Source organism: Mandrillus leucophaeus, unplaced genomic scaffold (assembly GCF_000951045.1).
Source record: "Mandrillus leucophaeus isolate KB7577 unplaced genomic scaffold, Mleu.le_1.0 Scaffold502, whole genome shotgun sequence".
NCBI lineage: Eukaryota > Metazoa > Chordata > Mammalia > Primates > Cercopithecidae > Mandrillus > Mandrillus leucophaeus.
The window spans coordinates 1,068,979-1,084,929 of record NW_012105388.1 but is presented as its reverse complement, the minus strand read 5'-3'; the positions used below and the strand labels follow the sequence as shown (position 1 = coordinate 1,084,929).

The 15,951-nt window shown below is 42.0% G+C and overlaps 1 protein-coding gene across 2 annotated transcripts in view; it reads left to right on the top strand.

Moving 5' to 3' along the window:
- Positions 1-15,951, top strand: part of LOC105551000 (carboxyl-terminal PDZ ligand of neuronal nitric oxide synthase protein) — a 336,582-nt gene that overhangs the window by 80,752 nt on the left and 239,879 nt on the right. For both annotated transcript variants that reach the window (XM_011996099.1, XM_011996098.1), the window contains exon 2: positions 4,016-4,087. In XM_011996099.1, the coding sequence (XP_011851489.1) occupies positions 4,016-4,087 (72 nt within the window). The remainder of the gene's footprint in view (positions 1-4,015; positions 4,088-15,951) is intronic.

The window sequence follows — 15,951 nt, the reverse complement described above, 5'->3', positions numbered from 1 at the left end:
CTCATTAACCATCCTTCCTTCCCCCTACAGCTACCCTTCCCACCTACTGGTAACCATCATTCTACTCTCGATTTCCATGAGCTGAATTGTTTTAATTTTTAGCTCCCACAAATACATGAGAACATGTGAAGTTTTTGTCTTTCTATGCCTGGCTTATTTCACTTACCTCCATTTTTATCTGTGTTATTGCAAATGACAGGATCTCATTCTTTTTCATGGCTGAATAGTACTCCATTGTACTACATTTTCTTTATCCATTTGTCTAGTGAGGGACACTTAGGCTGCTTCTAAATCTTGGCTATTGTGAATAGTCCTGCAATAATCTGGAAGTGCAGATATCTCACCAATATACTGATTTCCTTTCTTTTGAGTATCCTAGCAGTGGGATTGTTGGATCATGTTGTAGTTCTAGTTTGAGTTTTTTGAGGAACCTCCAAACTGTTCTCCATCATGGTTGTACTAATTTACATTCCCACTGATAGTGTACGAGGGTTCTCTTTTCTCCACATCCTTGCCAGCATTTGTTATTGCCTGTCTTTTGGATGAAAGTCATTTTAACTGGGGTGAAAGATACCTCATTGTAGTTTTGATTTGCATTTCTCTGATAATGGTGTTGAGCACCTTTTCATGTACCTGTTTCCCATTTTTGTGTTTTCTTTTGAGAAATGTCCAGTCAGATCTTTCACCCATATTTAAATCAGATTATTAGATTTTTTTCCTACAGAGTTATTTGGACTTCTTATATATTCTGGTTATTAATCCCTTGTCAGATGGGAAGTTTGCAATTTTTTTCTCCCATCCTGTGGATTGTCTCTTTACTTTGTTGATTGTTTCCTTTGCTGTGCAGAAACTTTTTCAACTTGATGTGATCCCATTTGTCCATTTTTGCTTTGGTTGCCTATGCTCATGGGGCTTTACTCAAGAAATCTTTGCCCAGTCCAATGTCCTGGAGAGTTTCCCCAATGTTTTCTTTTAACAGTTTCATAGTGTGAGGTCTTAGTTTTGAGTCTTTAGCTCATTTTGATTTGATTTTTGTATATGGTGAGAGATAGGAGTCCAGTTTTATTCTTCTACATATGGATATCCAGTTTTTCCAGCACCATTTATTGAAGAGACTATTCTTTCCCTAACGTATGTTCTTGGGATCTTTGTTAAAAATGAGTTCACAGTAGGTGTATGGATTTGTTTCTGGATTCCCCATTCTGTTCCTTTGGTCTTGTATGTCTGTTTTTATGCCAGTACCATGCTGTTTTGGTTGCTATAGTTCTGTAGCATAATTTGAAGTCAGGTAATGTGATTCCTTCAGCTGTGTTCTTTTTGCTCAGGATAACTTTAGCTATTTCTGGGTCTTTTATGGCTCTGTATAAATATTAGGATTGTTTTTTCTATTTTTGTGAAGGATGTCATTGGTATTTTGATAGGGATTGTATTGAATCTGTAGATTGCTTTGGGTAGTATAGACATTTTAACAATAGTGATTCTTCTAATTCATGAACATGGGTTATCTTTTCATTATTTTGTGTCCTCTGCAATTTCTTTCATTAATGTTTTATAGTTTTTATTGTAGCAATCTTTCACTTCTTTGGTTAAGCTAATTTCTAGGTATTTAGATTAGTGATTTTCTTTGCATGAATGGGAAGGAAGGAAGGAAGAAGAGCGAGTGAGTGTGTGGTGTGTGTGATGTGTTAGTAGGGGTGTGGGGTGAGGCAAGTGTGTGGTAGGGTAGAGATGGGTCCCCATCTGGGTATTTGTGTTCAGGCCCAGTGGTGGGTCTCAGTGGGCAGCAGCCCCTTTCCTGGTCTGCAGGGATCCAGTGGGAGGACCGTACAGCCCCCCAGGCTCCCTGTGATGGGTGACCTTGCTCGGTCCTGTGGCCCCAGCTCTCATGTGATGGCTGAGGGAACATGAGCCCCTCAAGGCCTGTGTGTTCCTGACTACAGGGCATTCAGGGCAGGAGCCATCAGCTGTGCAGTGTCAAGGAGGGGGGCATGGAAACTGTCCCCGGCTGGAGGGCCTGTGAAGTTGGGCAATCACGAATCTGGGCCTCACGTCATCCCTAGCTCTGGGTCACTGTCTTGTTGACAGACTGCACCGCCTCAGCAGAGCTCGGAAGCAAAAACGTAACCACCATTAAATCTGGCCACACTATTAGATCTAAGTGGTTTTGTTTACCTCAGCGAGTTGCAAGGTTCTTCAATAGCTGTGTTGCTCCCCAAGGGCCGTGGTGGGGCTGTCCTCTTGGGGCCAAACTGCAATGTGCTCACTGCTTGCCAGTTGTGTTCTTCAGTGTATTAGCACAAACTGTTGATCAATACTAGGGGAAATCCCTTTGTGATAATTAGTTTTTGAAACCCTCTTCACTGGGGTCAGACTTCAGCTCCAAATTTCGGGAAAAACTTGCTTTTCCCGTAACCACAGAACATTCCTTTCCCGCACAGATGACTGTGGTAGTCTTATCTTCACTCTTAATGGAATCTTTGCTTGGGTAGACATTTAAGTTATTCTGGGCTCTTAATTTCTGGTATATCCCTTGGGCTGTTTTATGTAATTTATGTATAATAAGGAAAGGCAAGTCCCAGTGGGTCAGTGTCTAATGAGATGGTGTATATGAAGGAACTCATGTCATAGATGCTTAATCAATGAATCAATGTTGGGTTGTCCTATTTTCTTGTTTCATTCTTATAAGAAATGATATCTAGAGACTATACCTTTTTAAATTTTTACTTTTGACATAGAGCCTCACTCCATCATCTGGGCTAGAGTGACATGGCATGATCTCAGCTCAGTGCAACCTCTGCCTCCTGGGTTCAAGCAATTCTCGTGCCTCAGCCTCCCGAGTAGCTGGAATTACAGGCATATGCCACCACGCCCAGCTAATTTTTGTATTTTTAATAGAGACGGGGTTTCATCATGTTGGCCAGGCTGGTCTCGAACTCCTGACCTCAAGTGATCTCCTTGCCTCAGCCTTCCAAAGAACAGAATTACAGGCATGAGCTACAGTGCCCAGCCAAGATTATACTTTTGATCTAGCAATCTTACTTCTAGGAATCTGGCAATCTTACTTCCAGAGCTACTTGGATGGGCTCAAACTTGTATAGATGAAAAGTATAATTTGTAATAGTGACATAGCATGTCCATCAGTAGGGGAGCCATTATGTGTAATGTAATAGTCTTGTATTCATTGGCATAGAGAGATGCCCTAGTTGTATTTAAAGTCAAAAAACCAAGTTGCAGGACAATGTGAGTAATATGAACCTTTATATAAAACAAACTCCCCCCATCTGTGAATATATACCCATCAGTACACAAAGAGAGATGTACATCAACTGTTACAGAGGGGACTTTATTCTTTTGTGCTGCATATTTCTGTATTATTTGAATAGCTTACAGTAAGAAAATACTCATATTAAGCATTCATCTTCACATTCAAATTGGTTTTAAAATAACTTCTAAGTATAATAAAAAATTTTAAATAAATTAGTTCATTTCTTTCTTCCAAACAGGAACTTAATCAAATGTGTCAGGTATCTAAAACATCTAGGCCTAAATCAGTGAAGTTCCATAGTTAAAAAAGGTATATATTCTTTTTTTTTTTTTTTTGAGGGCACTAATATTTGCCAATCACTTTTGTGTAGGACATTTTATTCTGTTTGATCTTTACTGAGAGCCAATGTTACAGTTGAGAACATTGAGACAAAAAAAGTGAATTGCCTTGCTGTAAAATTAGTGGTGGAAGAGTCTTCATACCCAAGACTTTCTGGCTTGAAAGGCTGCTTGGTTAGACACAGTGCTCTACTGGATCTCTGGTTAAGAGCAAGATAAAGGAAGCAGTAATTTCTGGTTAACTTGCTCTTTATAAAGTTAGAAACAGACTCAGAACAAAACACCCTTCTAGCTCTTAATTTCTTCATCTGTCAAATGGGCAGATGAGCTGGCCCTTCACCCTTTGGAACTTTCTGGGATTAGGGACACTTGCTACCCCTCCTCTCAATGAGTGTTTGCTTCTCCCCCACAGTACGTAGGAAGCCTGGACGTGCCAAGGCCCAACAGCAGGGTGGAGATCGTGGCTGCCATGCGCCGGATCCGGGTGAGTGGCCAGAGGCGGGCTGTGTGGAGCGGGGAGTCAAGTATCTTAGCTGCTGGCCCTTCTAGGTAGGGCTGGAGGGTCCAAAATGGATGGCTGCACCCCTTGCAAACCCAAACTCCTCCTCTCTGTACCCTCCGGGAGGCTGTTCTGAATTGAATGTTTGATCTTGATGAAAGGCCAATGTTAAAATGGCTGTGATGGCTGGAGTGGTACCATCTTCTCTCTCTTGTGACCTGTAGCTCCTCAAACTGAGATGCACGCTACCTTGATGATGTGTAGTGACTGGCCAGGGACTGATGTCTCTTTTTTATTCAAAGATTTTAGGAAAAAGGTTTAGTAGTTAGCTGGTAATTGACTCAAAACATTCTTTAAAAAGATAATTTATTGTGGTATAGAATATAAGATTTACTTGGATTTTTAAGAGTAAATATGAGATTTTAACAAAATTTTATTGGTTGGATGCTTTAGGCTCCGGGAATGTCAGTGCATTTTCTTCTGCCATTTTGTCTACTTTCGGAAAGTTCAGTATACCTTCTCGTTGATATATGTGGTTCAGTCTATGAACTTGTTGCTTTCTGACTCTGTGGTACATGGAGCTGAGACTGAACAAGAATTAAATTCTCTTCTGATACCTGCAAAGGAATTTGTCCATGTTCTCTGCACTGGAACAGAATAAATTACTTTGTACTTATGCATTTCAAAGGTAGGTTCGGGATTGGTGAAATGGATTTTAATTGTTTATTGTAAGAGAAAATTGGCATTAGAGATGGCACGATTGGTCATCCCTGGATACAGCCTGGTTTGCTCTTTAGAATCATTGTTCTGTAGAATAATCTACTCACCTAAATGGAAAACATGTAAGTAATGCTGTAGCTTCATTTTTCCTTCTTAGTTTTACTTTCAGTCAATCCTTCATCTGGTCAACAGAAACTTCAACTCAATGACAGCAACGTTGGGAAGAAAATTTGCATGATTGGGGCTCTTTCTCTGCACAGTTCATCAGCCTAATAAAATCCTTTCATTGCCTTGATCTTCCCAGTATTTCAGCATTTTTTTATTGTTAAATTAAATTTATTGAGACTGACATTAAATACAACAGTACTATTTTCATGGACACAGTAAGAAGTAGCTTCAAAGCACTTTTACTTGAGTTGTTTCATTCAGTGTTCACAGCAGGCTGTGAAATGGGGTACCAGTCACCCTCATTTTCTAAACTGAAGCTCAGAGGGGTATAGCGAGGAGTCCCATAGGTCTAGGAAGGGGCAGACATATGGCCTGAATGTATTTCTTCACTCAGTCTCATGAGAACATGCAACTTTTGAGTGTTTCCAGGCCTCCTCTTTTCCTTCACCCTCTAGCTCAGATAGAAAGCACAGAGGCCTCGTCTGGGGAACATCTGGAGGTGTTACAGTTGTTAGGATGGGCTGCTACTTTCACCACAGTTGTGGTTGCTGCTGTGATAAGAAGGACTGGACCTGCAGCTGGCCTGTCTTTGGGGTTTCAACCAAAAATAGTGCCTTTTTAATTCACTTTTGACTAAGAGACAGAGAATATGTTGTCAGTAGTATCACTATCATTATGAAAGTGATATCTCTGTTAATAGTAGTCACTATTAGGAATAGCTACTTATGTGCCAGGTGCTTTGTTAGGCTTTTTAATATTGAAATAATATTTTATTATTTTATTTACTATTTACAGCTACTCTAGATGAGGATGTTATTATTACATTTTATAGATGAGGAAATAGAACCTTGGGCAGATTAAATAATTCTAGGTCAAGTTGCTGTGAGTAGGAAGAGTCGGGATTCATATTCAGGACTGTGCTGGCCCGTTTGTAACCCTGCTGAGGGCTCTTTGTGACCCTAATATGAGTCATTACCGCTGCTGAGGAACCAAAGAACTGGTACATGGAACCTCCCCAGTAAGAGAGCCAGTGGCAGAGATATAACTTTGTGGAATAAACAGAGGTACAGGTAAACATCACCTGGAAGCAAGGGAAGGCCGAGGCATGGGATGGGGCTGGCCGGTCGTGGGATCTGGAGGCGTCTGGGGTTAGAATGTGACCCCAGTCTCCTTTTCCCTCATCATCTGCCAGCCCTTATGGCCCATGTGCCTCTTCCTGTAGCTCCCTTCCTATGGGCTGCTTCCAGTGCTTACTGAGCAGCTCATTAAATTAGAGGGAGCAATTAATTGGCCAGAAAGCTGTTTGGTCTGGCTGGCCAGTCTCTTGTTTAGACTGGCCACCATTAATAGCAAGTGCTGTGGTATGTGTTTTACCCTAAACCCCTCAATTCACTGCTAGGTCCAGGCTGCTATTTTCTTTTCTTCTTTTCCTTTTAAAAGCTGTGTTAGCTGTAATTACAGCTTTCAAGAACTAGGGCATGGGATTTCTGTGTAAAGGACTATTCTTGACTTTGTCCTTTTATGTAGAATGGTGCCAGGCTAACATTGGGCAGGCTTTTGGTTGCTGGGTGTTCTGATGGATTCAGAAGACACAGGCCTCACAGCTTGGCTGGAGCAGTGGGAAGACCTTGGAAAACAGCAATTATGATAAGGATCACAGGGCCTCACATGTGTGAGATGTTAACCTCCCTGAACCTGTCTAGAGTGCTAAAGGGACAGTTGATGGTCAGTGAAGATCATCTGTTTCCCAGAGAGAGAAGCATTCAGAGTGAAGGGATCTGTGTGAGGTGTCCCCATTCATTCTTTGAGCTGGGGCTCCTATTCCTTACCCCAGAGTGGGCTCTGAGCTAAATATCTGGCCTTTGTTTTTCACTGGTGCTTTCCTCTTCCCTCTCTCCATTTCTCATTTGGTCCCTCTTGATGTTCTTTCTGAATTTATGTTATCTGTCTTGAGCGTGTTTTGCTTTTTTTCCTTTTTAATATGCTTTCAGTATTAATTATGGTGGTAAATGTGTAACACTAAATTTAACTATTTTTAAGTGTGAAGTTCAGCAGTATATTCAGCAGAATATACCTATATTTAGGTATATTCACACTGTTGTGTCACAGATCTCTAGAACTTTTTCATCTTGCAAAGTGGACACTCTATACCCATTAAACACAATTCCCCTTCCCCCTCTTGCCAGCCCTTGGGAACTACCTTTCTACTCTCTGTTTCTGTGATTTTAACTACTTCATATGAATGAAATCGTATAGTATTTGTCCTTTTTTGACTGGCTTATTTCATTTAGCATGATATCATCAAGGTTCATCCATGTTGTAGTATGTGACAGGATTTCCTTCCTTGTTAAGGCTGTGTAATATTCCATAATGTGTGTATACCACATTAAAAAAATCCATTCATTTAACTATGAACATTTTAGTTGCTTCTACCTCTTAGCTGTTGTGAATACTGCTGCAATGAACATAGGTATGTAAATATCTTTTTGAGAACTTGCGTAGAAATTTTGGGGATATATACCCAGAAATGTGATCGCTGGATGTGGTAGTCCTGTTTTTAATTTTTTGAAGAACCTCCATACTATTTTCCATAATGACCATCATTTTGCATTACCATCACAACTTCCTTGTTTATTATTTACCAGAGAGTAGAAGCTCAGTGTTAGAACCAAGACCAAACTGCAGGCATTTGATTCCAGATCTGGTACTTCCCCTGCTCCATGCCAACTCCTTGGTATTGGGTCTATCCATATATTACTCTCTGATCTCTACAATGACCCAGACAAGAAGGAAGCTTAAAGGACACTCCCCAGAACTACAGGATGGTTGTCCTGCTTGCTCTTTGTTTACCAAGGATCCAAAGGTCTGAGAAGTTGCCAGCTGGAAAAGGAAGAGGAAAGTGAGAGAAGAGGGAATATGGCTCCTTTTTAAATTGAGACCTATTTTTATTTTCTTTTAGCTGTATAGCTTAGAACAGTTCACAAAGTTTAGGGAAGTTCTGCTTGAGCTGGGGATTGGTCTGACACTGGTGCTGCTTGCTTGGAGGTTGCTGGTTGAAGGTGCAGAGTGGCTGATAATGCTGAAACCAGGTTGCTGGCATTGCACTGTCAGTCCAACTGTGTGAATAGGTGAGTCCAGCAGCCAGATGTTTGGTATGATTTGCGTTAGTAAATATGAACACCAATCTGTCATTTAACTTTTTAGCTTTCCTGGGAAGGCAGCAGTATGTAGTGGAAAGAGCTCTCAGTGAGGAATAATGAGAGCTGGACTTGAGTCTTCTCCTTGACTTAATATATAACCTTGGTGAGGCATGTAACTGCTGTTAATCTGTTTCCTCATTTATAAAAGGCAGAGCATGACATTTCTTGTTCTGTCTCTCTAGTGCTATTGTTGAATCTGGAATGAAGCATGGCAAAACGTTTTATAAACCATAAAGTGCTATTTATATTCATTGGTATCATTTTTATACCTTCCTTTGGGTTTCAAAGCATTTCATAAATGCAGATAAATACCCTGAGAGATATTGAGCTGCCTCATCTAGCCCCTTTTAATAGCTAGCATCTTTTTTTCAGGTTTTAGTGCAAACATCCCTTCCTTGGGGAGGCCTTTCCTACCTAGGTCATCTTGTCCTCTCATGTTCTGTGGCACCACACCCCTCTCTTTTGTAGCACTCAGAGCAACTGTATTCCCAACGTTTGGCATGGTGCCCATCTGTGCTCAGTAAACATTTGTTGAGTGACTGAGAAAATTAATCTTACTTAATAACCACCTGAGCATAAACCCATGCAATCTGGGGAGGCTCCACTGAGGCAGTTCTGGGGAAGGAAGACGGCTGCACTGAAGTCAGACTTGATGGGTTCTATAGCTTTGCCAAGGATGCTGGTATGGAGAGAGCTGGGCTGCAGTGCCTGGCTCCAGTGTGTTACTGGGTGACTCCTGACCCCTTCACCTTTGGAGCCCACTGTTGCTGTGGGAACTGGTTGCTGTCCTTGTGGCTGGAGATCCAATTTCTGGCTCTTAAACCAGGGGATAGATCCCTGCAGTCAAAATGTGGTGCAGCCTCTGGAGGCCCGTACAGACCAAACCTAGGAGGGATGTGCACTGCATCTAGATGACACTCAGGGATGTCTGGTTTCCTGTGGTAGCTCCTCTGGCTGTAGGCTGGACGAAAACTTGGCCCCACTGCAAATGGTCTTCCAAATGGTCCAGTGTGGAGTCAGAGTTTCCTATTTAACAGTGACTTGGTTTCTCAAGTGTGACACTCTGGAGTGGTGTTGGTCTTGGCCTTGAACAGAATGCACCGGTGACCAGAAAATGGTCAAGCCCTCCTCTCCCTGCAGCCCTCTTCCAGAATTGCCAACTCTTCCAGAAATTCTCTCAAGAAAAACAAAAACAAAAACAGAATAATATAAAGTGACCTTAGACGCTCTCTTGGGAGAACGTAACTGAAATGCTCTTAGGAGAACATCCAGGGACTGGTGGTCGGGCGGCTTTATGGAGGCAGCGACTGGAGTTGTGAGTGCCACCTATCTGCACTTGTGTTTCCTTACCCACCAGCAGTATGCCTCTGCATGTGGTCTCATACATTCAGCCCTGAAATCCATATTTTACCTCCTCTGGGAAGCTTTGTCCAGGAGTCACTTTATCCCTTTTTATAACTTTCTCCCTAAGTAGACCCCCTCAGCACCATTTACTCCTTTGTCATTGTTCTCCTTTTCATCCCAAGTTCAGAGTTGGCAAGCCTGGCTCAGAACAGCTGAAGTTGTAACACAAACCTCTCTTTCACTGTGTTAGCCTGGCCCTATTAATTTCCTATGCTGCTGTAACAAATTATTTAGAACTACAAACTTAGTGGCTTAACACAAACTTATAGTTCTCAAGGTCAGAGTTCAAAATGGGGCTAAAATCAAGTTGTCAGGGCTGTGTTCCTTCTGGAGACTCTAGAGAAGAATCTGTTCGTTGGCTTCTCCAGCTTCCAGAGGCTCCCTGGATTCCTTGACTCATGGCCCCTTTCCATCCTTAGTGCTGGCAATTATGTCCCTGAATTATGGCCCCTGCTTTCTGTCTTCACATCTCTTTCTCTAACTCTGACTCTCCTGCATCTCCATCGCCTTTGGTTATAAGGTCCCTCGTTATTAGATTGGGCCCTCCTCATTCTTCCTTCCCCAGTAATCCAGGATAATCTCCCCTTCTCAAGGTCCTTAATTTGGTCACACCTGCAAAGTACCCTTTGTCATGTAAGGTAACACATTCATAGGTTTTGGGGATTAGGTCATGGACCTCTTTGGGGGGCTTTGAGTCTGTCTACTATAATGGGATTAGAGTGTTAGGCTCATAGCAGGGATTGGAGAGATTCCACCCCCTACTGAGGTACTCTAGTATTGGGATCAGGAAGAACTAAATTCAAATTCTGTTTCTTCTGTTTACTAGCTAAATGACTGAACACATTTCTTAACCTATCACTTGTTCTTTAATCATCAGGAAAATTGGGATAATATCCTTTTGGCACATGTATTTTACAGTTATACATGAATGCCTGCAGAATACTGAGTGAAGTGCCTAGCATGTGGATTGTGAACCATAAATAATAGTTCTTTGCCTCCTTTCTTTTTTTTTTTCCCAAGACAGGCTCTTGCTCTGTCACCCATGTTGGAGTGTGGTGGCATGATCATGGATCAGTACAGCCTCAACTTCTCAGGTTCAGGTGACCCTCCTGCCTCAACCTCCCTAGTAGCTGGGACTACAGGCATGTGCCACCACACCTGGCTAACTTTTAAAATTATTTGTAGGGATGGGGTCTCCCTATGTTGCCCAGGCTGGTTATTCCTTTTTAATTACTGTGCATTGGAGCAGGGCACTGGGGTCAGAAAACCATACATGTTGGCTGCCAAGCACGCATAAGCACCTGCTAAATGTTAGTTATTATTATTAAAGACATGAATTCAATTGCTTTTAGGGCAATCATTATTTTTAACCAGTCAGCACATCAGTGTTTCTTCGAAAGGGTTCTGTGGCTCTTTTGGAATTTAGTAATGTATGTTCAAGTGTCTGAGAGTTCTCCATAAGAATTTTAAAATTTTGTTTTTCATTTGATCCTGATGACAAGATAAAATAAGCCTGTTCTGCACTGTTGGAAGGGCCATTGTCTGCCCGAGCACTGTCATTTGAATTTATCATTCACAGCTGTGTTTGTCTACTTGTTTCTACATGTGTTGCCATCAAATAGTTCTTCTGTAAGGGTTATGCCCTGAAGAAAAAGAACAGAAAATTTTAATATGTATATATATATAATGAATTCTAATAAGGTGAAGGACACATGACTTTGCACAGTCATGAGTTATAAACCAAGATTTTTGTGGTAATTGGAATAGAGAGAGAAAAGTAGCAGAAAAATGGAGTTAAGTGCGTGGTGCACGGTACAGAAGGCGGGGCTGATATGTAGCCATAGTTCCTGAGGCAGCCTCTGGAGTTGCTGATGGCTAGTGTTTGTCCTGATAACTTTCAGTGTCTTTTCTCATTTGTTGGGACTGTACCATCCTGGCTGTTGAATTTCTGAGTATCACCCTGTGTATTCCTCTGCCAAACCCAAGAGAACTTGGGGCAGGTAGTCACTGTATATTCCTGTTGTGAGCAGTGATATCATTTCAGTTACAAGGACAAAGTATTCTCTGACTTTAGCATTCTTAATTTGTTTTGGTTACATAATTTGTGTTTAATTTATAAATCTGTGTAAACCCTGTAAGTGATTTATATCTAGTTTTATGCTTTACATATTTAATTGATGTAACAAACATCATTTGCAACGCTTCTTTGGGTAACAGCTTTTTGAGGTCTAATTCGCATACCATATAATTCACCCATTTAAATATACAATTCAGTGAGTTTTAGTATATTCCTAATGTTGTATAACCATTACCACAATCAATTTTAAAACATTTTCACACCCCAAAAAGAAACTCTGTACCTCTAATCCATCTTCCCTGACTCCCCAACACCCCTAGCCCCAGACAACTACTAATCTATATTCTGTCTCTATGGATTTGCCTATTTTGGACATTTTAGATGGCATCATACAATATGTGGCCTTAGGTATTTGGCTTCTTTCTTTTAGCGTAGTGTTTTCAAGGTTCTTTCATATTGGGGCATGTATCAGTACTTCATTTCTTTTTATTACTGAGTAACATTCCATAGCATGGCTACACCACATATTATTTATTCATTTAAACACTGGGTGTTTGCCAATTTTTTTTTTTCTTTAAAAGGGGCCCAGACTTCATTAAATTTTAGAAAACACTTGATAGGGATTGAGCAGTGTGTGATGGAATGGTTAGAACTGTCTTCTTCTCAGCCAAAGGAAACAAATCAGTGCTTTCTTAGGGGGCAAGGTATTCTCATCAATATAAAGAGCAGTGCCCGGACAGCAGGACCTAATTTTTTCCCATTCATTTGAAAAAATAAATTGACTTCCCCTTTTGAGCCAATACTTTTTTAGGCTCTGGGGATACAGCAGTCTACAAAACAAAGTCCCTGTCTGCATGGAGTTTATAGGGGTGGGTGCTCTTTACACAGACTGTTGCGGAAGGCTTCTAGCCTCGCGTCTCTAGAGATGTGAATGGAAAGAGGGAGTGAGCCATGTGGGTATCTGGAGGAAGTGTTCCAGACAGAGGTCAGCAAGTGCCAATGCCCTGGGGGCAGGAATGGGCTTTGCAGGTTCAAGAAATAGCAAGAAGGCTATTGTGAATGGAAACTTGGGAGCTTGAGGGAGTGATAGATTATTTCTAGGATTTTATTCCCAGGACTCACACCTCAGGAGAATCTGGTTTGCTAAGTACCTACTGAATACATAATGGAAAATACATTTATCTTTTCCTGAATCTGCAGCAGACGGAAAAGTCACTCAGTAGGAGGAGTTTGGTTCTGCTCTTGAGGTAAAGTGATTTGGGAATGATTTTTAAACTGGGGCTAGAACTGCTGAATGCATTATCGTCAACAGAGAAGAGTTAGTAAGAGCCAGGAGTTGTTGTCAAAGCAAAACACATGCTACCTTTTAAATAAGGTGCCTTGCTTTATTACGGTCATTTATGCTCAAGAGTAAGAGATGACGTTACTGAGTTTCCATGGGAGGATTTGATATTGCCCAGCTCAGTCCACAGTTTCTTGCACTGACACACCTCATGTTTGGGAGTCCTCTGAAGCCAACAGTGTTTATCCATTGTAATAGGATGATATGCACAATGTCAGTTCCTTGCTGCTACACTAACCACCCTTTAGGGACCCTTTGATTCATATTCTTGGTGTTGGCAACAGGTTGCATTGAGCATCTACTCTTTGTTTTGATGACTTCTATGGCACATATATGTATATGCACACACATAATATCATCTTAATCACTTGTAAATGTACAACTCAGTGGCATTAAATACATTCACAATACTTTGTATACATCACCACTATCTAGACCCCAATGTTTTTCATCCTTCCTAAGATGAACTCTGTGCCCATTAAACAATAGCTCTGTTTTCCCCTAGCCCTTGGTAACCTCTGTTCCATCTTCCATCTCTATGAATTTGCCTAGCCTAGAAACCTCATATAAGTGAAATCTCATATATTTGTCCTTGTGTGTCTGGCTTATTTCACTAAGCATAATGTTTTTAAGGTACATCCATGCTGTGGCGTGTATCAAAAGTTTATTCCTTTTTATGGCTGAATAGTATTCCCTTCTATGACTTTTTGTACTCAGCACATTACACAGGGTCTGGTGTGTAGCACGTTTCCTCTTGGAGCCAAAAGCAGCATATTATGGGACAAGGACGGAGAGCCATGGCAGCACACACTGAAGACCTGAGCTGCTGGGAGGGCAAACCTCTTTGATCCCTGCTGAAAGGCCCTGATTTCTCACTTATAAAACACTTTCTAGTTGTTTAAGTGAATTTTCCTATCCATTGTCATCTAATGTTAGTCTTCAATAATCCCATAAAAAGCAGGCGTTATCCTTATTTTACAGATAAGGGTCACATGAAGAAAATGACTCCCTTGCCTGGTATGGTGGCTCATACCTGTAATCCCAGCACTTTGGGAGGCCGAGGTGAGCAGATCACCTGAGGTTGGGAGTTCAAGACCAGCCTGACCAACATGGAGAAAACCCGTCTCTGCTAAAAATACAAAATTAGCTGGGCATGGTGCCACATGCCTGTAATCCCAGCTACTCAGGAGGCTGAGGCAGGAGAATTGCTTGAACCCAGGAGGCAGGGGTTACAGTGAGCCGAGATGGCACCATTGCACTCCAGCCTGGGTAGCAAGAGCGAAACTCCATCTAAAAAAAAAAAAAGACTTCTTCAAACTAATTACATTGTTGTCCTTATCAACATTAACCAGAATTGAGTACAGACTGCACTATGTGCTGTTACTGTGTCGGGCTCCGTGCGAAGCACTTAACAAGATTTGTTACTTGATCCTTATAACAACTCCATGTGGTGTTGGTGTAATAGTCATCCCGTTGTCCAGATGAGGAAACTGAGGTACCATGAGGTTAAATAACTTGCCATAGCTCACAGAGGTGGTAAGTGGGGAATCTAGGATTCACTTCTAAGCTTGAACATGGTACGGTTGTGGTATGGAACCAAGGCAAGACTCCAGTCTGCTTACATCTGACTCAGAGATCCTACATGCTGACTGTCCCTGCTTAACCAAATGTCAGTCCAGGCAACATTGTCTGTGTCCCTGATTATGCCTTTCTCCAGTCTGGGAACATTGCCAAGCAGTGCATGTCACTAGATGTAAATAAGGTCATTATTTGATTTTATGAAACTCTTTTTGGAGATTGAGACTTGTATATTCTGTGTGACACTCCCATTTGGATATCCCAAAGGCATCTTAAATTCAGTATGTCAAAAAACTGAAGTTATCATTTCTGCAGTCTCTCCTCTTTGCCCTGAAAAAGAACATACACTTGTTTTTCATATTTCCTTATCTCTTGGAAAGACATGTTGAGCACTCAAGAATGTAAGCTGGAAATCTCAGGGTCACCTTTCTTCTCTGTCACTACCCCGGGCTTAGGTCACCCTTACAGATTTGCCTCTTAAATATTTCTCAATCATGTCTCTCCCTATTCCTTCCTACCAGTGCAGCCCCAGACTGTTGTGTTTCCTAGACAGCTGGAGTGCCCTCCAGACTGCCACCATGCCTTTGGCTGTGCCCTCCCACCATCCTCCACACTGCTGCCTGGCTCGTCTGTGTCAGGGTGATTCTGTAGGCATTGTCCTACTTAAAACCGTGTGGTGAATCCAGGCTGGAGTCTGAACTCAGAGCAAGGCACATGGTATTCTGCCTGGCACCTGAGGCCACAGCAGCATATTATAGGTCCGCTGTGCCTTGTGCCCTGAGTATGTCCTGTTGAGGCCACTTTCTATTCCCACTCTTCCTTCTGCCTGGGAAGCACTCCCTTCCCATTGCGGCTGAAGTCTGTCTCTTCAAACCTCAGCCCAACTTCTGCTTATCCTCCAGAGCCTATTTGAGCTTTCTTCCCTTCTAGAAGCTTTCCCTGATGCCTGCAGAGTAGTTTTCTCTTCTTTTGTGTTACTATTATACTCTAGAGAGACGTTTGTTTCTGCATTCATCACAGTGTATTTGTCTTTTTGAGGGCGGGGACTCTGACACTCATCTTGACAGCAAAGGGGTGAATTACTCAACTGCCAGTTCTTTTGTAAAATGGACAATGTCAACCCTGTTAGAAGTAAATGCAATAATGGGTGTCAAGTCCTTAGCGCCGTGCCTGGTCCATAGTATATACCCAGTGGACACCTGTACCTCCTCTCTACATCCTTGTTGCATGGTGGCTGGGCCTGGCAGGCAGTGAGAATTGGCAGCTCAAGCCTTTTGGTCAGGATCCCTTGCTGGGTGGAAGCTCCTCGCCTGGTAGTGCTGGTGCCCTTTGGCTGAGTCTGGTGAATCCATCAGGTCCA